This window comes from Ptiloglossa arizonensis, chromosome 10 (assembly GCF_051014685.1).
Source record: "Ptiloglossa arizonensis isolate GNS036 chromosome 10, iyPtiAriz1_principal, whole genome shotgun sequence".
Classification (NCBI taxonomy): Eukaryota; Metazoa; Arthropoda; class Insecta; order Hymenoptera; family Colletidae; genus Ptiloglossa; species Ptiloglossa arizonensis.
This window is the reverse complement of record NC_135057.1, coordinates 9,351,315-9,375,517: the sequence shown is the minus strand read 5'-3', so window position 1 is coordinate 9,375,517 and position 24,203 is coordinate 9,351,315. Positions and strand designations below refer to the sequence as shown.

Genomic DNA, 24,203 nt, shown 5'->3' with positions numbered 1-24,203 from the left:
ATTTTTAATGCCAGATACTCGATTAACAAAAGTGTCTCGTGTAAAGTATGAAATAAAAGTGTATACTGTACGAACGTATACATACGCTCTTTGTTTCTCAGCGACCATTTCCCAGAGCGTATATATACGCTCTTCGTATACGAATGGTCATTCTTCGATGGCGTATAAACACGCCCGCCGAAGCGAAAGGGTTAAACGGAGGCTCGATTCCGGTGTAGGTTCGAAAAGCGTTTGCTCCCCGATCCTCGCGATCGCTCGTAAACGCCTTACCACGGCTGGCGAAGGAACGTGGATGCTGGCGACCGATCTGGGTCTCACGTGGTTCGCCAAATGACATAAGACGACTCCGTCCGTTAACGCAGGTGCGAGGTCTTCCGGTAGAGCCATCTTCAGCCGGGTCTCTATGTGCTGAAAAGGGAGAACCGTAAAGCTCGGCCAACTCCGCTCGGTCGGTCGATCGGTTGGTGTTCGATCGCGCGTTAAAAGCGAATACTCACGCTTCGTAACTGCTCGATCAAGTCGGCCTCCTCCTTGGCACGCTCGAACTCCCTTCTCATGGTGAAGGAATATTTCTCTGGCACGTTGCTGTTCCAAGTGACCGATCGTGGTGATTTCGGGCTACCACCGTTTCTGCTCGGACTCTTGTTACCTGCGAAGACGCGATTCGCGGTTCAACGAATGGCTCTGATCGACGTTCGCGAATCTAATCGTTTCGTTGGTTACCTTCCACGTATCCAACTGCCGTTTTGACTAGTCTAGGTGTATGCCCGGGACTGGAACCCGACGATAGAATGCTCGACGAGGTTTTGATTGGCGAATTAGGCTTCTTGTACGGTTGCTCGAGGTACTTCCCGTTCTTATTGTTGTACTCGTTATTGCTGCCGTTGATAATCGGTGTGTTCTGATAGTTGATGCGGGACGGTGTCACCTTCTGTACCGGTCTCTTGGTGGCGTTCTCCTCGTTGAATATCTGCTTACCGGTGAGAGCGACCGCTTCCTTGTTACTGCCCGAGTCCGTGGTCTCGTTGCTCTGCGATTCGTTGCCAGACGGAGTCACCTGCTCGCGGGGTCTGTACACGCTCGGTCCCTCGTTGACCCTCTGTTGTCTCAGCGCTTCCTTGTACTCTCTGAAAGTCCGAACGCGTGTCGTTCGTAAATTTTTCAATCGCTGAACTCCGTCACGTTCGGTTTCTCGACACTGAAATTTTCCACGAAACCGTGACAACCCGATTCCGCGCCCGATTCTCGGAAAGTCCATCGACGGAACGCTCGGTAGTTAACCGCAACGCGAAGTTTGCTAATCTTAGATCCCATGTACTCGGTTCGACTCTCCACGCTGGACCATTCGCAACGAAAATACCCGAGTACTCCGGTCGCGACTCGGTTCGTCGTTCTCGAAATCTCTGCCGTGTTCCGGTACACGCGGCGGCGTCTCGAGTGCAACGCGTACCGTACCTGTACGTTTGGATGTGATTGAGAGGCCTCTTCTCGTCACCGTTCGCCAAGGAGGTGGTGTTCGCGACCGGGTTCTGCAACGGCTGGACCGATTGCGTGTTGGTCGTCACCGGCTGCGTTTGATTCGAGTGAGCGGTTTCGAGGGGGCTGTAAAATAAACGAGAACGGGCTCCAGTCGTCGCCGAGGTTAAACGTACGGGATCGATTCGAGGCCGGTGTGCTACGCCTCGCGGAGTACGCGTAGCGGTTTCTCGTCGGGTTATTAACGTCTCGCTTACCCGGGCGGGGTAATTGACGCGTGATAGAGGCCGGAGGTCATCGGTCTTCTGACATCGGCGCCGTTCTCGGAGGTGCTCCTCTCCAGTCTTCTCTTTTCCAGTTGATCGTGCAGTATCATTGCCTGGGAAACAAATCGACCACGATGGAAAGAGTCTCTCTTCCTTTCTCTCTCTCTCTCTCTCTCTCTCTTTCTCTCTTGTTCGGTGGAGGTATCGTAGGCGCGCGCGGGGTTAATCGCGACGCCCGGCTACGAGTTCTTTCAATGGGTTAAGGTCGTTCAACGAGGCTTGAACGACGGCCAAGCGCGTCTCGACAACACAGATATCGTTTTCAAGGGGCGCGCGACGAGTTTCTATTCAATCGCTAAATATAGACGTTGTATCATACGGCGGCGCGAAGTCGCGGGGAACGAGCGCGAGAACTCACGGCGGAACCGTTGCAAAATCCTCTCGATCGGGGGTGGGGGCCGGCCCGGGCCTGAAAATCGACGCTCGAATCGCCTTCTCGGAGGTCGCGTACTCTTCGGTTCCAGGCGAACGTACCTTGCCGAGTTCGTCCTCGAGGGACGTGTGCTCGCCCGGCGAGATGGTGCTCGGTGTCGATGTCCCGCTGCAGGATCCGTTCACGGCCGCCTCGTGGGGCAGCGTTATCGAGAGGGGCGAACACTCCTGCCGCCACAGCCCCCGTATCTCACCGTCGTGCACCTGCGCGCAAAAAGGTGTCCAGCAGAGGGCTACTACGACAGAGAAGAATTCGACGAGCCACCGATGGGCCCGGTGATACGCGCTCGCTTGCGCGGCAGACTCGATCTCTCCGTCACCATCGAAGAGACTATCGGGACACTTCCGTTGCAAGGTGAGGATTCTACGGATCGTGGTACCACCGATGGTAGAATTGGAAACGGTCTCGGTTCGCTACAGCCTGGAGAAGGATTCTACCGGATATCGCACGACCGGATGCTGCGACACCGGTTGGGTTGAGAAACTCGCGGTACAGGTACGAAAAAGCAGAGGAAACGAGCGGAAGGTCGAGGAGACCTTGACCGAAAGTCAAGGTGAATTCTTGGGTCCGACGTTCCTCGTGCACCTGCGCGCAAAGGTGTTCGGTAGAGGGGCACTACGAGTGGCAATTCGACGAAGCTTGCTCGTGAAACATTTTATTCCCACTTTCATTCCTCCGCGCGTAATCGTGCCGCGAGGACCGCACCGACCTGGTCCTGAACGGGGAAGCTTCGATACGATGGAGGAGAGGATCTTACCGGAGGTGCGTAAACGATGGTGAGAAGCTCGCCACGAGAAAGCAACGAGAAAGAAATAGGGCGAAGGAAACAAACTGACCCGCGATGTATATTTCATGGGATTAGCATGCGTCGTGCACCTGCGTCGGCAAGGTGCTCGACGCGAAGGTGCTCACGAGTTCGAAGCTTGCTTGACCAGCTACGACTTTATTCGTACTTTGATTCGTTCGCGTAATCGTGTCGCAAGGACGTCTCGAAACGGAGTTGAAACGGTCCACTGGTTGTGGAAGGATCGCTACGGGAGATGTTCGATCGGGAGAGCTTGGCAGAGGTTGAGAGACGACGAAGGAGGAGTCATTGCGACAATTGGTACTACCGGTGTACGCTAGTTCGGATGACGAGAAAATTCAAGTTTATTTGCGTTTTCGTTCCTCTACATGTCATCGTGTCACGGGGACAGAGTCGGGAGAGCGATCCTGGACGGGGATATCATCTACGGGAGGTGTCTAACGGGTTGGGGGGCCGATCGGCGAATAGTTTGGCGCCGAGATCGGCGAAGAAGCGAAGAGAAAAGAAGAGTGCGAGTACCACGCCGATGAAACTAACCGCGCTGTGGATCTCTTGTGACCAGCGTTTATCGACGCCGTCGCTGGTGCTGTAACCGCTGTCGACGTTGTGCCGTCTGTGGGTTCTCGTGTCCAAGGTCGCGTGACCTCTGACATCCAGGGGTATCCTCCTCGCCCGGCCCCCGCGTGCCCTCTCGTGCTTCGCCGCCTGTCTCTCCAAATACTTGAAGATGTGCGTTCGCCCGCGAATGCATAGCTGGGAACAATCGCGAAGAAATCCGAGACAGTCAGACGGATACCGTTCGAAGAGGCTAGTTACGGATCTGTTAGAGAGACGAAGTTAGAGAGATGAAACGGCTGGCTCACCGAGGCAGGCGGCGAGGTCAAAGGATTGTCCGACAGCCGAAAGTCGACCAGGCTCTTCATTTTCCTCATCTCGTTCGGAAGCACGGATATTCGGTTCCCGCTGATATCCAGCTTCACGAGTCTCAGGTACGTCAGTTCTGCGCAGAATTGTCGGTGAACGATCCTTCCGCGTTCACTCGGCGCGCGGTTACCGCGAGAAGAATAATCCCGCCGAAATTCGCGAACGACCGGTAAAAAAAGAATGAAGGTGAGCAGCGGGGACACGGTACGCGAGAAAATAAAAGAAGAGGGACTTTAACGCCCGCATCGAAGATACGTTCACCCGTGCCGCGGTGCAACCTTTCGGGGAATTCCGTCCTTCGTCAAGGACACGCGAGCTCTCGAAGCTCTCCTTACAGAGATCGTTTATCGCGCGACGCTAACGCCGGACGTCCCCAATTGTCTCGTTACGGTAAAAGTGTTTCGAAGATCGCGCGATACGTTCGCAAATTCGATACCTATAGGCAGGTGCACGAGCACGTTGCTCCTCAAGTCCAGGGACCTGAGTCGCGCGAGGTCGCCCATCCGAGGTGGCAGACTGGTGATCTCGTTGCAGCCCGCGTCGAGCTCGGCCAGGCCCGACATTCTCCCCAATTCGTCCGGCAACGATGCTAATCTATTGTGCGCGACCAGCAACGTTTGCAACGGTAGCCTGCATATCTCTCGAGGTAGAGACGTCAATTGGTTCCGACTGCGAACAGAATGAGTCGATGTTCGATGAAACGGATCCCGGATCTCGCGATCCACGGATTCTCGGCGTTCGTACGGACCTAAGATCGAGGTAGTTGAGGGACTGCAACATCGCCACGGTTTCCGGTATGATTCGTATGGCATTGTGGTAGAGGTGAAGCTTCTCGAGGAAGGGGAACTCGGTGACCTCTTCCGGTAATTCGGCGAAACGATTCTTCGAGAGATCTGCAACAGGAAACGAATAATACCGTTTATCGATGTATTTCCCGGCTCGATTTCAACCTACCCGAATTACGCGCGGACACACCCACCCTGGGGATCTTTTTTTCCCCCCACCCCCGATATCGAATTTCCCCGAGTCTCCGAAAAGTCTCGATACAACCCTGCCGTTTATAAGTTTCGAGGACCCTTCGATCTTGGGCGGAAACGAAGTTAATTCGGTCGAGGCACTCGTACCGAAATCCAGCTCGTCGAACTCCACGGAACTCGCGAATAGTTACGTATCGACGTTGAATATCGAGCGTCGAGAGACCCCTGTTCGAAGCAAGGTACCAAAAATCGCGTCACGGTGAATTACCGAGTTATCGTCGCGGTAAGATATTATCTCGTTTTCTTTCTTTTTTTTGCTTCTTTTCGTCGAGTTCGCGAAAGTAACGCTCCTCGTCGTTAAGGAGACGGTATTAATCGACGACATCGATAGTATTCCCGTGGCAACAGCTGTGCTCCGGTTAGGGTGGCCTTCGAGTTCGTCGGGGGTTCTTATGAATGGGGTTGCCGACGGCCACGTGCGTGCACAGCCTCGGTACGGTGGCTAGGAAAAAGATAAGGGTGGCTCAGCTGCTGCTCCCGTCCGCTTCGGACCTCCTTTCTGATCAATAACCAACGTCTGTGTGTTTTCGACTTCTCGGTGAGGGCTGGTCCCCGAACCGAGTTCGAATCGTTCGTTCGTTCTCCCTTCGGTTGCCAACTTCTCGAGTTCCGTCTAGCGGATCGAAAGCGCCACTCGACGAGAACACGGTCGCGTTCTTAGCGAACGCCAACTCCTCGAGCAGCGGGTACGTCACCGAGAACGAGTAGAAACACCCCGAATTCGTGGAAATCGCGAGAACGTGATACGGTGCGGCTTTAACGCGGAAATTGGGTCTCGGGGAATCCGTTCGACGAACGATCGGAACCACGGAAATTGCCAATCGGTATTCCGGAGGATACTCGGAGTTTTCTCGGGTACGGGTTGTTCGTCACCGAGCCTGACTCCGCGAATTTCGTTACGGTGATACATATATATATCTATATATATATACATATCGAGGGGAGCGGTCGGTGTTTCCCCCGTGCGCGTCCACGTCTCTCTCTCTCGTAATGGGAACGAAGCCATGGGGTGGAAAGGCAAAGCGTGGAACCATCGGTACACGGTCGATCGCATAATCGGCCGAGCAAGGGCGTCGGCCCGTTCGTGTTCGCACGATGGAGACGAGAATAGCAACCCCTGGTTCCGTTTCTGTGCCATCGTCACCGCCACTCCCCCCGCTGCACCATGAAAATTAAAACATTTTCGCTCTCTCGGGTGTCGTCGACGACGACTTCCCCTCGCGCGTGTTCGGCGAGTCGACGCGTGGTCGATACGAAGACGCGTTCGAATCCACGCGAGATTCTCGAGCGTATCGCGTCGACGAACGGGCAACAATCGCGGTCGAATTTCCGGTTGGCAACCATCCACCGTTCTAACGGTGAATAAAAATCGTAACGACGAACGGGGGGTGTTCGTGACTGTACGGGGTGTCTCGCGAAGGGTCGATGCACCGGCCAATTCCAAGGACCAAGGTCGAGGTCCGGCCACGGCGGATCGATACTATACGCGACACGTACGCGGGTTCGCGCGACGCTCCGCGAATTTCGTTATAGTGACATTTCTGCGAGTCCGTGGGGCGTGGTTCACGGTGTGTCGTGCACGCGCGCGCGGTAGTTTTCGATGATCGAAATAATTGCACGGATCGGCGTCGTTCGAGCGAGCGAAGACGTAAAACGTGGTCTGGTAGCTCGCGGGCTAATAACGCGCGACGCGGGCAGCGCATGATAAGCGTACCGTTAATCGAGACCGTTTACGAGACAATTGTCGCAAAAAGTTGCCCATCTGTTGCGGTCTTCGCGCTCGCGAATCGCGTACAATTTCGTCCGTGAGAGAATTACCAGGAAGTTGTGACTCGACTCTTCTTCGAGTTCGATGTAACGAGAAGAGGGAATCGTGGCGCGTGGCTCCAAAGACGTGGAAAGTGAAAGAAATTTAAACCTGATAATTTAAACTTTAAAATTTAAATCCAATAATAACCCGTGTCGTAATTCGTCGTTGATCGCTATTGGACATCTGCGCAGTGTGTCCATGATTCGTATCGTAGTTTGAAAAAATTGAAAAAAAAAAGAAAAAAAAAAAAAATTCTTCCCTCCCACGCGCATTGTAATTTTCGAACAACGACCTGGAAAGGATCAAAGTTACCGCGACGTTGCTTTTCTATTACGAACACGACCCCCTGGGCTCCCATTTTCATCCACTTTTCTTTTTTTTTTCCCTCTCTCTTTTTTCATGGAAGCAACTACCGGTACACGGTCAACTGGTACTTTTACCTTACCGAGTCACGGGAATCACCGTGTTTGCATTATTATCGTCGAGCGGCCGCGCGTTTATGCATACGCAGAAGACAATAACGCCGGAAAGACGGTCCCGCGCAATCATAAACGCTCGACCGTGTGTACGAGAGCTCGGTGTACGAGCGGAAAATGTCCGCCTCGTAATTTCCATGTTAATTTGCGCGTCGAGGCGCCCCGAGGACAACGGCCCCGTGAAACCGACACGTAGGACGTAAACCGAACGAAAGAACGCCCCGTGCGGGGATCGGATAACAGGCTATTCGATTCTCATTGACCTCCATTGCGCAACGCGAACGTAAAATTCGACGTTGGAAATTTTATGGGATTCGCGTTCACGGTTTCCTTACCGACGGCAGCTCCCCGTGTTTCGCGACACGGGTTGCGCAATGTTAATTAATTCCCGTACACCGGCGTACAACCGACCGAGAAACAATTTTCTTATCGGGCGCGAGCCGACGAAACGAAATAAAATTCACCGCACGAGGGGGGTTACTATCGCGCGGCTCGATGATATTGCAACAAGTTCTAATCCGGTACACGGACAAACGTATTTCTGTTCGGTTTGCGTATCTGGGACGGCAGATTAGGCACATCGAAGATAACAGGTTCGAGAAATCGAGCGATATTCTCCTTTACCGAGAATCGAGTTTTTGTTCGTGGATCGAGGCTTCTTTCCTCTCCCTCTTCGTCGCGGCCGGCTCACGGATAAAGTGGAATACGCGTTCCAGCGAGGAATTAACGTGTCAGTGGAGAAAAGTTTTCGAAAAATTTCACTGCTCTCGCGGTCCAGATCCTGATCCATCCGTGAAGTTCTCAACGGAGCGTAGATCGGGAACGTTACTCGCGCCCGGGCGCGCCAGGCCGGCCGATGTCCGCGCGTTGCTGTTTTCCAGCCGTTGGTTCTTTCCAACCGCGAACTAGAGAAAAGTTCGCGTCGTCTTTTGCGGAAATTTACGAGGCCGGCGTACGGGGCGTTCTCGGGTTCCCTGGGCGTGTCGCGTCACGAAACGGTACGCTACAAAAGCGCCCCAGGGTCAGCGACCGAGAGCAAAAATTGACTCGGGTGCTAATTCGAGGACGGAAGAGAGCCGGGGTGGAACGGAACACGGTTTTTCCGCGATACCGCGCGGCTCGCACCGCGTTTCGCGATTGCGACATCGCGTATACGGTGTCACTGTCACGGGAATAATCCGTAACCGGTGATATCCATCCACATTGGAAAAAAGGAACGCCAGGGACGAAACGCGAGAGGCAAAGAATACCGTAACGACGTTAAGTTATCCTTCCCCGGGTATACGTATATATGGGGTTATAAGAGCCGGCATAAGGGCCGCCGTGAAACCGTGGAAACAGAGGGTCGCCCGATCGATAACGCCCCCATGGCAAATATCGTCCAGGGGGTTGGGCTCCGCCGAGCGAGCGCAAGGTGTCCCATGGAGTACCGCACCCTCCTTGGGCGAGTCACTCCTCGTGGAAAATAAAATCATTCGGTGGGAAACGAACGCCTTACGAACTAATGATCGGTAACCGCGTTAGAACTCTCCGTTAACGAGGGCTCCGTGATCCAAGTGTCTGGAACGGATTTAATTCTGCTCCGAATACTCCTTTGAACGACCGTGCTGCGTCGCGTGTCCCTCTCTCTCTCTCTCTCTTCTCTTTCTCTCTCGTCGATATTCCGTCGGTTACAATTTATTGTTTCGGTCGTTCTACCCTCGCAGTACCTTCGGGTGGAAAGTTTCTCGTCGCGGAGCAACCCTTCGCCACGGTCGTGAACATTATTTTTTTTTTTCCTCCCATCCAAAGTTGCGATTCACGGTTCGCTCGATGTTTACACGACGTTGTTACAGCCCTCCCGTTGCCCCCGGTACCTGGAAACTATAAAGCCTCTAGCGCTACGGGAAACCAGAGTTGCCAGAAGTTGCGACGTTTCCGTCCTAACAAAGCGAGGCTTTCAAACACCGAGGGAATTGCTTTTTCCCCGAGACGCGAGAGCGAGAGCGCTCGCGCGTGAGCGTTTACGCTCGCGATCGAGCGTCGAGGCGGGAAACACGTGCTTCGTACGTGTATTTAAACGGGAAACGTTTCGAGGAGAATCGGATCGGTTCCGCGTGCCTCGATTCGCGCCACTCGAGCGCGACAGCTCGAAGACGTCGTTCCGTTCGCCAGCGGGGACGTTCGCAAGGACGGGATGATCGAAACAACGAGGAATTCGTTGCTCGTTTCTTTCTCCCGCGACGACGATCGGTGTTGCGTCGCTTCGTCGATCCGTGGACGAACGAAACGGCTCGCCGCGACGAACGATCGCGATCGTTACCAACGCCGCGAGAAATTACACGGTTCGCGTTTTCGGTGGTACCCCGCATCCTCGTTAAATTACACGCTTTCTCTCGTTCTCGAATAACTAGCAACGTGTATTTACACTGCGCCGCGCTATAAAGCGTAACCAGCTTACTCGGCACGAAAAAGAAACAAACGAACGGGGGAAAAAAAAAAAGAATTCGAGTTTTTAATCGCGGCCTGGAAACTCACCGGGCACGCGAAACCGATGGAAAACCCGCGGGAGCCGCGTCGAATTGCATCGCAAACAACGATTAATATCAATCGTTCGGTAGTAAGCGATCGCCACGGGAACGTAACGATACGTTTGCTCTTCCGAGTATCGTTTTAATTATCAATTCCATTCCCGAGGTGGGATAAACGTTCGTTTCGAAGTGTTCGCGATAATTTGATCACCCACGGCAATTGACTTTCACCGAGTTGTCGGGGCGTCGAACGGAAGAGACGACGATGGACGAAGAAGGACGCTCGACGAATGGCGAAATGATTCGAGAAAGGGACGTTCAGAAGGAAATCGGCGACGGCGGCGTCGTTCAACGCCTCTGGGAACGTCTTCTTCTTCTGCGTCCTTGAATCGTCGCTATCGCCGTGTCATTGGCGAGGCGATCGCGTCAAAAAGACGAAAAGAGAAAAGCGTGGAGAACACGCGGGGGGGTCCGGGAACGCTCGAGGAGAAGGAAAAGCAGGACAGAGGGAACTCGAGTGCGCACGAGCGAGATGGAACGAACGTCTCCGACGCTTTTGTCGGAGGAGGCCGGCATCACTTCCGGCGACGAGGACGCGAGGCGACGCGGACAAGACTCGCATACTCGATCGAACTTCACGGTCGGAGACGAAGAAGAATCGAAATAGTCCGTGGATCGCGCGACCATCGACGCGGATCGTCGCGATCGTCGATCGAGCGACCTTCGAATTGTCGTTGGTCGCGATCAGTTTCGCAGAGGTTGATTTTCGAACGTTGCTCGTATCGTTTACGGCACTCGGTGACCATTCGTCGACGTTGAATCCAATTGTCCATTTGTCCACTCGCGAATCGATCCTCCCGCTAATGAAGACCGCCGATGTTCCGTTTCAATAATGCAAGTCCGTCCACGACTACACAGGAAGGACGTACAAGGTGGTCTCTTATAACGGGTCAAAATGAACGATCGAACGATTCCGCGCGGGAGCTCCGATAATTCCTTCCGCGGCGCGAGCGCTACCGACACCTCGAGTCTTTTAAGGACATCACCGACAACAAAGAACACCAGCGGAAAACAACCAGGTGTTGTTCGTTCTCTGGCTCGAATCCTCTCGAACGATGTACGTATCGTTATTGACCTTCCACTTTTACACTCGTCCAATGGTACTTCCGTTACACCGATACACCTCGTATCTCCGCTGTTCTCGCAATCTTATCGGTGAAATTTTTTCAACATCAACGTATCGTTTCGCGAAAGGAGATCAAGGTAGGATCGAAACTCTTCGAAGCTGGAAACCCGAGGTGAGAATACTCGATGAATCTTGGCTCCACGACGTACCTCGAGGACCGTGAGATTCGTTAGCACGTGCTCCGAATAATTAACAAACGTATCGGTACCGTGCTCTTTACTTCGCGTGCGATCGATTGCCTCGAACGCGGTAACTCGACGATAAATTGTTAAAATTTGATCATCGTGCGACGGTAAGTTTAATTGGACGCAATCGGGGAGTTCGGTGGACGATCGACGAGCATCGCCACGATCCCTCGGGATCACGACGACCCGGTTGCACGGCTAGAACGGGTCGTCAGGCATCTGGTCGGTGCTCGGTGATTCGAGCGACGGTGCATGAATTAAACTCGTGGGGAAACGTCCGAGCGAGAACGTAAAATAAAGAAGGTTGTATCGCGCAGCCGGTTTCCATAGTCCTGCCGCCTGTCCGAGACGGGCAATGCGTGCCGAACAGTGCGTCGCATTGTGCGTGCTGCGTGTTCGAGCGTGCCGGTACGCGTGCACGCCTTCGTGTACAAGCGCACCTAACCGAGACCCGTCTCCATGGAATCGCGTTTCGCGAACAAAGGACAATCTTTTTCCACGATTCGGTTTCTCACTGTAGCCGATCCGCTCGCGATCGTTGCTACGTTGAAAGCACCTCGCGATGTCGATTTCAACCGATACAGCGTTCCCCGAGAACCTGGCGCCAACGTGGAACCGAACCGTGACAACATCTCGAGGACGTTCGGCACGCGTAACGTCGTTATTGTCTCTCCGAGAACGAGCTACACGGATGCGTGTCTCGATCGCGACAACGACAAAATACTTGCACACCGTACGGATGCATATCTCGATCGTGACAACGACAAAATACTTGTACACCGTACGGATCCTCGTCTCGATCGCGACAACGACAAAATACTTGTACACCGTACGGATGCACGTCTCGATCGCGACAACGACGAAATACTTGTAGATCGTACGTAGCGTGAGTCGACGGTGGTACAAGCTCTCGAAGTTTCCAATTACGGGACACGGTTCGATCGGAATGTCAAGTACGCCGACGCGATTCTAGACGCGATAAACAATCGCGGGCAAGTATCGGATAACAGAGACGGCAACTGATAACGATCCGCGAACCGTGTTAACGATATTCGCGACACTTTCTCCGGGTTGCGATACACCTGCGTGTACCGGCGCGAGACCTTTTTGGTAACGGTCGGCGTTACCGTGAGCGTTAACCTCGCGTTGCGCAACGCTCGAAGTCTAAAAGTTCCTCGAATAGAGTCGAAGGCCCGCGGCGCCAAATTATCGACTCGTTATTCGCATTCACGAGCCACCGACGAGAAAAAGCTCGCGCGCAAAAAAACTCGTCGTTTCGTCTGTGCCGAAAAGAGGAAGGGGAGGCTCTCCCTTTATTCCCTACGACGGCGTTTTCAGTTATCACGGAGTCGCCGAGGAGGCGGAGGAGGCAGAGGAGGCAGAGAAGGAGGAGTTTCGTTTCCTTCCGCGCAGACCGCGAAAAGCCGAGTCGAGTTCCTCCCTCCGTGCCCCCGTTTCCCTCCTGCGTCCCCTCCGGAGCCCTCGAGAATTTCTCGCGGCGCGTTTACCGGTGGCTCCTCGTTCGCGGCGCAACGAGCCGGGGTACCGAGTTTCCAGGCTGCGCGGCTCCACCTAAATCCTTGACCTAAAAACTAATACCCGAGGTGGAAAAAACCGTGCGGCCTGGGACGCGGAGCCCGACTCGTCGAAAGGTGCACGGGGTGGAACCAGACCGTCTCGCAACGAGACCGCGCGCTCGATAACGCGTCGAAAGATCGCGTTACACCGCGTCGACCGACCCGTACCTCCAACGGGGAATACTTTATTTATTTTATTTATCCGTCGTGTGTACAGGTTACTCCGCTCAAACTACGCGTACGTTACGAGCAGCTACGTGCCCGTGGGTTTCAACGCCCCGGGGCAACCCGCGACGACCTTCGCCCCGATTACGACGCCGATACGCTTCGCGCACCCGCGGACGAGTTTCGCGCGCGAACCGGGCTGTACACGCGCCCGATTAAATTTGTTCCGCTTCTAAGCCGAGCGACGTTCCCTTGGCTTCGCACGGCCCTGATCGTGAGAGAAGATCGTTCCGAGAGGTCAAGGAACAAAGTTTCTCGAAACAATCACGGTGTCGAACGAGTCGAGGGGCGAATCGTTGATCGATTCGATTTTCGTCGTCCGAGGGCGCGTTCCGGAAGCACGCGGCTTCTCGTTTCCCGATCGAACGATCGAACGATCGAATTACGCGCGAATCGTCCCGACGATGGCGCCGACGGGGGTGGTTCTGCTCCGAGAATCCACGATCGCCGAGGTTCCGAGCGAGCGAGTATTTTTTCTTTTTTTTCCCCTCGCGCGTGTGTCGGCGTCGGTGTATTTCAGGCGACCGGAGATTCTCGGCGAAACATTTTCGTTGACGGGACGCGGCTGAAAACGAACGGAGGAGAGCGTCGAGACGCGAATGCACCGGGACGGGGCTACGGCGAAGGTACTCGAAAAAAAATCCGCACCGGGTTTCGCGGTGGCTGCAAAGGGCCAGGCACCATCGCGCCGCCCAGAGGCCCTTTGTTCGTAACCACGCTGCGTAACCACGAAACAAAGCCTTGAATACGGTCCGACGTTGTTCCCCGAGAGACTAGACGACCGAAGGACACACTCCTCCTGCGCGACGCGCACCTTTTGTTCGACGTCATCGTCGGACGAATCGATGACAGTCCACGTCGCGCCACGCGAGAGTAAACGGTTCTTCTACGAGTCGATCGTCCCCGATGCACCGAGCGGGCCCTCGTGGACGATAGGGCCCGCGGTCCACGGGACTGCCTCGTTAACGACGAGTCGGCTAATTCAGCCTCGGCTAACGAGGACGACAAGAAACGTCGCGGTCGTAGATTTGTTTCCACGCGAATTATTCGCGCGGGTCTCGCCCCGGTATCTAATTGAAGCCGCGGGGATACAGATTCGGTTAGCCTTAATCGCGCGGCGGCCTATTAATTATCCGCGGCGAGGGATCGTTCCCGTGCCGAACGACATCTTCGTGGAACGGGAGGAAAAAACAACGATCGAAACACCAAGGAGCCTCGGGCTCGATTTCCTCGTTTTTTCACCGGCTCGTAAATTGGCTACTTCGGTGGACAGACGCGACCACAATTACGAGCCCATTTTAAATCGCTTTAATCTTCGTACCGCGGAGACGGATGGACCTCGTCCATCTCCACGGAGTTATTAACGGCCGAATTCCTCGCCCTTCCGTCCTACGAACGATTTCGATACGATCTCGCGAACGTTGGCCCTGCGACACCGCAGGTGCACCACGTCCGGTGAACCGCTTCTCCGCTAGTTTCGAAAAGTGCGCGCGACATCCTCCGGGCCCCGGGACAATTCGGGTCCCCTACTCTCTTCCGAGAGCAATTTCGACGCTGTCGTACGAACCTTGACCCTGTGACACGAATGCGCGCCGTACTCGACGCGACGATAATAATCAATTACGGTGCAGCCACGGCGCGAAACGTTTCGCGCGACGAGAGTTTCGAAGAAAAACTGACCGCCGACGTTCGAGTTCCAGCGTGCACGCGCTCCGAAGAAGAAAAAGAAAAGAGAGTAAAAAAAAGGAAACTCTCGAACCTAAAGACCTAGTTCGCGAATCGTAATGTCGTCGATTCAGGTTACTCGTCCGAAGAGACAAGGGACCCGTGCAATTACGATCCCCGGTCGATTTCTCCGTTAATAATTTCCAACTGCGTACGCGAGCTCGCGTCTCGCGGTCACGCACGTATTCACGATCGGAAACACGCATCATCGGAGAGAGAAACGCGCCTAGAGTCGTCTGGCCGCGCGGACAGAGGAGAGGCATTTGCGGTCGAGGCGGTGCAGGGAAAAAAAAAAGAAAGAGAAAAGAAAGAAAAAAGAGAAAAGAGAAAAAAAAAAAGTGGCTTTGATCTTCTTTGTGCGTTACTTTTCGGGTTACCACGGCCACGCAGGCGCGTTCCTCAGGAACGGTGGTCGTTTTATTCGAATCGGCGACCACCTTTCCCCGGTCGGCCGCAGATAGGAAAGCTCCCCGATGCATTAGCGAAATCAAAGAGATTAAAGAGCTGAACGGTAAACGGTAGGGAAACCTCGCTCGCGGTTGCCTGCGTCCCCGCGGGCGCTGGAATTCGAAAAACGAGCGGAAATGGATTAGGGTAGCGGCTCGTGGTAGCGCGACACGGTCGGAGAGCGTCCCGCGATCGTTTAGAAATCGGTTCAAAGGTTCCTCCTACCCACCTCCGTTCTCTCTTTCCCGTTACCGGGAGTGAACGCCAAAGCCCTGACGCGGGAACAAAACGCGGCGGGATTCAGACTGTCTGTTCGAAGAAGGAAAACCCGTTTTCCGGGGGCAAAAGCGAGGTGAATAAAAAATTCCACTTGTCTAGGGTGCAGGCGTGAAGTGTCGCGGAAGAAGTGCCGCGCAAATGGTGCCCCGGGTGTCTTCCTCGTCGGTGGAGGGAAAAATATCTATATTTTTTTGTCTTCTCTTTCTTTTTCTCCGAACGATCGCGCAACGGTCGCACGGTCGAGAGGAACGAGCGGACCACCTACCTATTCGTCGCGATCCCGAATCGGAGGCCGCGTTTTCACGGAGATTGGATGCAGCGCGAAACAAAGCGTACCGAGAATCTAGGACGAAGGCGAAATAGACCTTGCACGGAGTGAAAAATTCAGCGCGGGCGAAGCGTGTCGTTTTCATTAAATGCCGGCGAATGGAGGTGGACGGATTTCGTCACCGTTTAAGATACGTCGTCGGTTCGGTTTCGGTCCGAATACGATCGTGCAAACTCGTACGGGTTACCGAAACGCGGTTAAACCGAGACGGTTGCTTTTTTTCATCGAGAGAACGCGGAACGAAAACGCGAAACGCGTCGGATCGATAGAGGTGGGAGTATTTCAGAAGCGATTCGTCGCTCTCGGTAGCGAACGCGGAATCGAGTAGGCAACGCGGTCACCCCGCGAACACGACCTCGTGGATGCGCAAAGATTCGACACGGTCGCGTGGCAAAAAAAAAAAAAAAAAAAAAGAAGAAGTAAATGAAAAATAACGATCGGGTTAATTTCTTTGATCGCCGAGCTCGTTTATCTCTTTGTTTACGCAGCGCGATTCGCGTCGACTCGACTCGACCGTTACGTCACGGAGTAGAGTAGTGCGGAGTCATTTTTGAAGAAACGTTACGAACGCGGTGCAAACCGATGCACAGACTTCGACGTCGATAAAGTACACTCGGTTGCGTTTTTCTATTTTTTTTTTTCTAAAAATTCTGGCACGCAATCTCTCGGATCGAGTATCGGCGAACGTGAAACGCGTCTCGCGTAAACGTCGCCCGAACCGTTTCGTTTCTCTGGATCGATACTCGGCTCCAACCTCGGTAGATGATGATCGTCTCGAATCGCGGGCCACGGAACGGCTTATCGTCCGACGACCCGGGAATAACTTAATTACATTCGTTCGCTATCTATAACGCTGGCTCGAGCGAGGACAACAGCACGCACCGTAACAGTATCTCGAACCGCTCGATTCCGACCCGCGACACGTAACACGCGTGAGTGGACTGCCAACGGGATTACCTAGAACGATAATTAGCTACCCGTCCCTTTTCTTCTAGCTGTCTCGATTACCGACGACGCCGGTTCGTCGACGTATCGTTTTCCCGAGAAGCTACGTGCTTCTGTCGTGCATCGGGCGTCGTCGATAATCGTTTTCGAAAATTTCACGAAGACGACATCCAACCGTTCGCGAGTCAGCAACGCCTCGTACCCTCTTCGAGAGGTACGCAACTCGGAGCTACCTTCCCGGACAGTTATTCGCGGAACGAACGCTTCGAAGAAAGATACGTCCCGTATCTGCAATGCGGCTAGAATTTATCGACAGACAAGACGCGAGTCGGGACAGCCGCGCCAAGTTAAGCCAGTCTGGTCGATCGACGCGCTTATCGTCCCTTTTCCATCGGGACGGCGGAGAGTTAAGCGTTTCACCGCGTTTGCGGTTGTTGCAGCGAGCTAAGAAATTATTCCGAGACGCTGGGACGTCGTCGCGGTGGAAAAACCGGAGGGTACTTTGACCGAGCAACGACCACGGATACTGGCAGCTATCGGGAAAAATCCCGGCCAACCTCGCTGCTCGTTGCAACGACGCTCCTCGTAGGCTTTTTGTCGGCAAATACGAACGGTTTCCCGATGCAACGAACAGGATACGGACGAGCCATTCGGGAAACGCGACAGGAAAGTACCACTTTGAATACAAACGCAGAGTGCGACGAAACTCGTAACAATTTTATACCAACATCGAAATTATCGTCGTCGAAACGTCTACCGAGGATCGGACTTATCGCTAACAGAATTGACTCGATTCTCCATCGATGTTTCCACGCGCTCGCGGATTTTTATTCGGAGCAGCTATTCGTGTTGTCGTTTTCGATTCTCACCCAACGAGAGATTCACCGAATAATCGATCGTTCGAGTTTATCGTTTATTCGTGGACACGACCCGAAGAGGAAATCTTCGTATCCTCCGTCCACCTAAAAATATAACGTTTTATCGAACTCTCTTCGGTTATTAATAAATCACGGCCTTAGGATGTTTCCACGGTTCGGTGCTAGGTGGAAAAGACGAGTTTCTTTCGAACGCTACGAATCTTCGCGATACCGTGTTCGGAAGTCAGCCAGGCCGCGGTAGGAGCGAAACACGGTACTCGTCTTGCACTCGAGTTGCGCGGTAAAGTATCGTTTCCCGCTGTGCAGTCCATCGGGTTCAGTGCTGTACCATTTTCTAATATCGCGCGCTCTCGTTGCCGCGAACGTTTACAGAGCAATTCATCCTTTCGTCTACTCGTCGCGGATTATCCGTTTTATGCGTTCCTTTCGAGGGGCCGTGCACCATCGCGCGTCCCTCCCACCCCCAACCCCACCCTTACCCCTCGAGCCAGGTTTTTCGCGCGAATCGGCAAACTTTTCCTCCGTCTGTGACCCAGTTCGCGAAACCCGCGAATGGGAGAACGCGCGATCATCGCCGCTGGCCGTCAAAGGTCGCGACCGTGAATTTTCCATTCTCGAATTTCGAGAGGAACGGGACCACCCTCCTCGTGAACGACCAACCAGAGACGATCCGTGGAAAGGAGGAATTGGCTCGCGGAGGTATCGCGAGAGGGGAAAACGATCCACTCGGGTCGTGAGTAAAACGATAAGGGAAAAGTAACAAACAACGAGCGCGATCGTAGATCGTGGGTACGCCCGGTCGCTAGGACGGCCCTGTGTGATACTGCTAATTATAACTCGGCAACGAAAACACCGCGTTGCCTTGCACGCGCGATACGCGCGGGCGAGTGTCGTGTACGCGATACCAAAACCGCCAAAGCTTCGGCCACGACTGCGGAGACGAAACGCTCCGTGGATTTTCAAACGAAATCGTCGCGCTTTAACCCCGTTTTCCGCGCCACCGGGCTCTCCTACTCCTCCTCGCCTCCTCGCCTCCTCGCCTCCTCGCCTCCTCGTTGCGTCGCGGAGCGTTAACGGCCATCGAGGCTCTCGCCGCGTTGCTAATTAACGCCCCGGGGGCTCGAAATCGTGCTCGTTCGATTAATGTTTCCTTCGAAACGTCCGCGCGCCCCGACGGCATCGATTAACCGATTAATCGACGGACGAGAAACATTTTCTCGAGGCTCTTTCGTCGATGGAGACGGTACGAGGAGAGGGGCAGAGAACGAGTTTACGGTTCCCCGCTTGTACGCAAGTGACTCGGGTCGATCGGTTCGCCTGCTTCGGGGAGAGGTGTCGCTCCTTACGGGGTTCGGTAATTTTCGATCCCGGCTGGATCAGCGAAATTGGAAAATTCGAGCTCCAGGTTTCTCCGCGCAAGGTTCCACGTTTTCCGAAACACCCGGGAACAGGAAGACCGAGTCTGGACTCTCGCGAAGGTATCCGTGTTTCGAATCTCGCGCGGATCAAACGGTAATTGGAAAATTGAACGAGTTTCGTACGTTCTCGAGGATGTTGGATAATAATCTCGAGGAGATTATTTTTTCTGTGGCTCTCGGGGGGAAAAAAGAAGAAACGTTCCAAGTAACTCGGTCGAACGTACCGAGCATCGAATCGTTCGAATCGGTCGGTCCTGTTGGTAAAGACAAACAGGGCGTAGCTCGGGGACACGCGAGACACGAGACACACCGTATCGGAGACATTCATCGCGTACTCTCGAAGCGCGTGCGATACGATCTGTGGCCGCTCGCTCGCGATACACCGCGTCGGCACGCTTCTCGTACAAAGATACGCTCGCGAGTACGATACGAGCCGCGAACGCGTACCACGCGGTCTTCCCCGGTGAAACGCATCCATTGAGCGCTGAGTAGAAGCTGGACGAATCCTCGCGCGAGATAACGCGACTCGCGTTCTATCCGCGCGACGAAACGCTGTTTCGAGACGCGTGTACACGGTTGGGTTTCTTTCGCGGAAAAACGCCAACGATATCGGCGTCGTTTCCGTTCGTCGTGTTTCACGGCATCCTTCAGACCCCCTCGTTCTCGGAACACCCCTCGTCGAACGGTCCACGGCAATCGGTTTCGCGAGCTTTCACCGAGTCGCGCCGACTTTTTCTACGCCCTTGGACGGAGCCGAGGAAAAGGCGGAGGAGGTGGTCGGCCACTCGAGCGACTTCATCTTCGAGGAGTGCTCCTTTGGCACAGAGACAAGAGCGCGAGATAAGCGCGCTAGCGAGCGAGCGAGCGGGCGGGCGGGCGCGCGCGGTCTTATGGCGAAGCCGAACGACGTAACGCGTTATGGAGTATCGACCTGTTGGCACCCCTGCATCTGCAGCTGCGGTGTCTCTATCTTTAGCTACGGGTCGTACCATCGCGCGGGACTCCTCCGTGGCCATGGTGGCTGTTCTCCCCCTTGGCGCGTCTTTGCTCCCGCGAGCATCGCGCATCGTACTTTCCCCCCTTACTCTTCCACGATTCTTCCCTGCCGTTAACCCCCTGTAAAAATACGACTCCGCACCCCTTTTCGCCGCGGCGAACCGGCACCAGCCGTCGACGGTTTCGACCCGCCCGTGGTTAAAAGTTGGACGACTCTCGATGCGTTCGTTCGATCACTTCCTAGGACACGGTTTCTCGGTACTGGGACCCTGTATCTAGATGGACGATTTTTTTAACCCTTTCGCTACGGAGCGCTTGCGACAAAATGCGATAGCTGTGAACCGAGCGCATTACCGAGCAGTTGACACCGAGGTATTGAATACTGCGAAGTAGAAGTCGTTTCTTGTTTTCGAAATTTCACAACGATATTTATTATATTTGGTAACATCATTTTACTTTATAAAATATAAAACTTTGTAATCGTAATTTATTTTTTCATATATTATATTACAATGCTCGTATAATATTTTTTTAATACGATATAATAAAGTTACTAAAGTATTTAAAGCCAAACGCGATATTAATGATCAAGTTTGGTACGATAAAGTTCGAAGCATGGAACCACGGTATGGAACTTCTCAAGACTCGTTGCAAGAATCTACATTTTTCGAGAAACTTTCCACGACCCGTTACAATATCGTGAACGGTAGTTTCGAGCTTCGATTCGCAACTGCGTCGATTCTCCGCTCGAGACGATAGGAACGGTATCGATCATCTTCGCCGCGGCGAGATTGCGTTCGCTGGCGAAACGATATATCGCGTCACCCTCGACGCGAAGAATTTTTCAACAACGTCTCGTATCCAGCCCGATACAGTCATTTTCTCCAGATACGACGAATTAATCGCGATATCCGAAGGGACACGAATGTCACGACTGAGCCCGAGACTGGATCAGCCTCGAGCGATTCGGGAAGAAAACGCTTTCGATTCGGCCGACCGGTTCCCGCCGAGAGACACCTGTCGCGAACTCGGCCGCGATCGAGAAAAGATGAGGAACGAGGTGCAACGCGAAACAAAGAGAGAGAGGAAAAGTATGCGAACCGGTGGGAGACGAAGCGCTGCAGCGCCGCTCGGGCGCAGTTATTCGGATTCCTTCTTTCTTTTCGTTAATCACGGTAAGCACCTGCCCACTTCGAGACGCGTTAACGAGGGTAACGTCGTCGTCGTCGTCGAATTATTTCCGAGGAAATTTCGTAATTGGGCGCATTGTTCGTCGACGGGCGCCCCCCGTCTTTCGGGAACGAGCACGAAATTTCCAACGAACGACTCTCAATTCGTCGATAAAAACTACCGTCTTGATTTTACGAGCGAAACACCTCCTCGTCGCGTACACCCGTAGAGTGTACGGTAAAGTTTCTTAAATACGAGTACGCAGAGGGAGAGATTTATATCCTTTCTGATCGTCTTGCTTCTCATTTCTATCGGAAAATCTTCCCGAGCTACCCGGTGTAAGAAGAAAATCTTTCGTTACGAGTTTCATCTCGTATATATATATATATTTATACTCGAGAAATATATATATATTTCACGGTTCCTCGATTACCATCGTCCACCGAATAGGGTCGAAAATACGACGATCGACCATTTTTATTTATTCGACGCGCGAGTCGATGCACCGCGTGTTGCAAGAAGCGTCCGCGGCTGCTGCAACGGTCTATGGAACCGTCGTGTTACGATCGCGTTACGGTATCCACGTCGAAACGAAATCTCGAGAAAAACGGGCGTTTCGCATGCGTCTACCTAATCGGGAGATTAAAGTTTGCGGTGAAACTCGCGCGTGAAACGGGCCGCGTGCGCGCGTTCCGGTATCTCGGTGGAATCTTTGCTCGTGCTTGAAGCACTAATTTCGAAAGTACACGCAAAGTACGCGGCGGACTTCTGGGGAGAGACCGTGGTTGCTCGACTGGAATGCCGTGGAGAGGCGTAGGGGTTAGGCGACGGAGTGGGGACGGAGTAAAAAGAAGAAAAAAAAAAGAAAGAAAGAAAGGAGAAAAAAAAACCCGGGCGAAAAACTGAAAAGAGACAGGAACGAAGGATACCTCCCGCCCTTTCTCGCGTCCTCCTTGGAAGAAAGCGCGCAGTACACCGTGACGTAATCGATAAGAAGCTTTTTCCGGCGCGCGATACGCTCTCGCGGCGCGCTGTTCACCATCGTCGAAACGTTCCCGATTCCTCGCGTCGATCTCTTCGATTCTCCGTTTCGACGGACAACTCACCGTTATCCGCAATTACGCGAACGAAAGTCGTTAACGAGTCTCCGTTTCGACGAAGCAATTTGTCCCTAACATCGTGTCGCGATCGTCTTTCCACGGGCCTCCACCGCTCCGGCCATCGTTCCCGCGTGTCCAGCCAATTTCCTTTTTACTCGTTTCTGTTCGATCGTTGCGCGAGCTGTGCGCTGCACGCCGTGTCGCGTATACACCGCCGCGCACAATGGATCGGCTTTTTGCTGGCCGAGCGCCGGTCTACGTGTATCCTCGAGCCCACACGAGTTTCGCCGGTGAATGGAGACGAGGAGTACCACCGGCCGATCGCGAAACTCGCGCGTTGAAAACCCTGCTCGCGTAATTCTCGTGCCCCGCGCGCGTTCTCCTCGTCGTTTGGTATCGTCGCGGTCTATTTGCACGCGATAGACGCTCGAACGGCATAAACCACTACGGTACAGGCTCCCTACGCTCGAACTGACCTGGGGTTCCTTAACGAAGTTACGTCCCCTTCTGTCGTCGAACCTCGTAAGAAGGCCTGCGGAACCGTTCGATAACATCCCGGAGAAAATTTAACGGGAATGAGCCTCGACTTTTGACGATTCAACGAATATACATCGGTACGGGTAAACGGTGACGATGGGTTCTTTTTTTTGCACCCTGGCGACCCTTTTCGTACTTTAACACCTCTATGGTTTACGCTAGAATCGTCCACGAAAATTTCAAGCCCCGATTAGAAGATCAGAAACGTCCTCGAAGCTCCGCATAGATCGGTTTTAAACGAGTTACGCGCGCGCAAAAAAAAACGTGTAGTACGTTGCTACTCAACGGTCGGAGCGGTTGTTCCATGGATCGAGTCCGGTCGAGGATAGCTCGGTAATAGTATCGCGGCGGTTTGAAATTCAAGAGAGCGGTGATTTTTAACGATGATTGTAGGAGAAAGACGAAGAAACGTTCCGAAGTACCGTGGAAAATTGATGTTCGAGTTTTGTTACACGGCACGACTAAAGAGTTTACTCGCCCGAAAAGTCAATAGCACGGCCAGCCGAAAAGTTCCCTTTTCGCCGGGTGGACAATCATCCCTCGGGTACGGGGACAAGGGTGAGGCACGAGCAGCGAAATTGCCTCGTTCCCTTCCTCGGAAGGATCGTCATCGAAAACCGATAACCTCGGCTCGTCGTTGCTGGAACGCCGTAGCGATGACGAAACATCGCAATAATTATTTGTTCCTTTGCGCCGAGGGAGTAATCACGACTACCGTAGTGATTAAACATTCGCGTGGGCGATCACGGATATTTTCCACCCGGTAATAAAACGACCAGGCTCGTTGGTAATTCTTTTGTTCGTTGGATATTCGCGAGGAGGGAAATCCGGCTCGTAACGGTCGAAAGAGGTCGATCGGCTGCCCTCGTGGAAAATCGTAACCCGATTCGGTCCTGGGTAGACGTGTCACGGTATTTCAGCTCGAGTAGCGAGTTTGGTCGGCTCAGTAGCGGTTGAGTCACGGTCGGCGAACGTTACGGAAAATATTTGCGATTGTACGCGTCCGTGCTCGATAAACGACCTACACGGATCGACGAGATTGTACCGGGCCTCGAACGGTCGTAATCCATGTCGATACGGATATCGCGCTCCGTGAAAATCGAAATCGAATCGAATGAGATAAGAAATCTCGGTTTCCCCTAGTGCGAGCGATTTTTAACCACGCGCTCGCTGCACGGACGAGCGTTCCCAACGACGACGAATACACGCCCACGTTCGAGGCCACGGTGACAGGGAAAATTCATCGCGGAGCTTTTCCCGAACGTCCCGATGAAGCTCGCGATGCGGTGTGTCGTCCACGGTTGGTAACAGTATCGACAGTCTGAAAACTTGTAGCGTGTTCTTACGCTTCTGCGCACGTAATTCCTCGTGTTCCCGGTATCGCCGGCAACTGTCGAATGCACGGTTATC

General features: G+C 53.6%; 1 protein-coding gene across 2 annotated transcripts in view; it reads right to left on the bottom strand.

The window, feature by feature from the left end:
• Lrch (Leucine-rich-repeats and calponin homology domain protein) overlaps nt 1–24,203 on the bottom strand; it is a 33,493-nt gene that overhangs the window by 7,768 nt on the left and 1,522 nt on the right. For both annotated transcript variants that reach the window (XM_076321754.1, XM_076321753.1), the window contains exons 2-11: nt 4,713–4,857; nt 4,401–4,633; nt 3,904–4,040; nt 3,578–3,793; nt 2,277–2,438; nt 1,734–1,855; nt 1,456–1,602; nt 724–1,127; nt 498–649; nt 271–408 (exon numbers count right to left, since the gene is read on the bottom strand). In XM_076321754.1, coding sequence (XP_076177869.1) covers nt 271–408; nt 498–649; nt 724–1,127; nt 1,456–1,602; nt 1,734–1,855; nt 2,277–2,438; nt 3,578–3,793; nt 3,904–4,040; nt 4,401–4,633; nt 4,713–4,857 — 1,856 coding nt within the window. The remainder of the gene's footprint in view (nt 1–270; nt 409–497; nt 650–723; nt 1,128–1,455; nt 1,603–1,733; nt 1,856–2,276; nt 2,439–3,577; nt 3,794–3,903; nt 4,041–4,400; nt 4,634–4,712; nt 4,858–24,203) is intronic.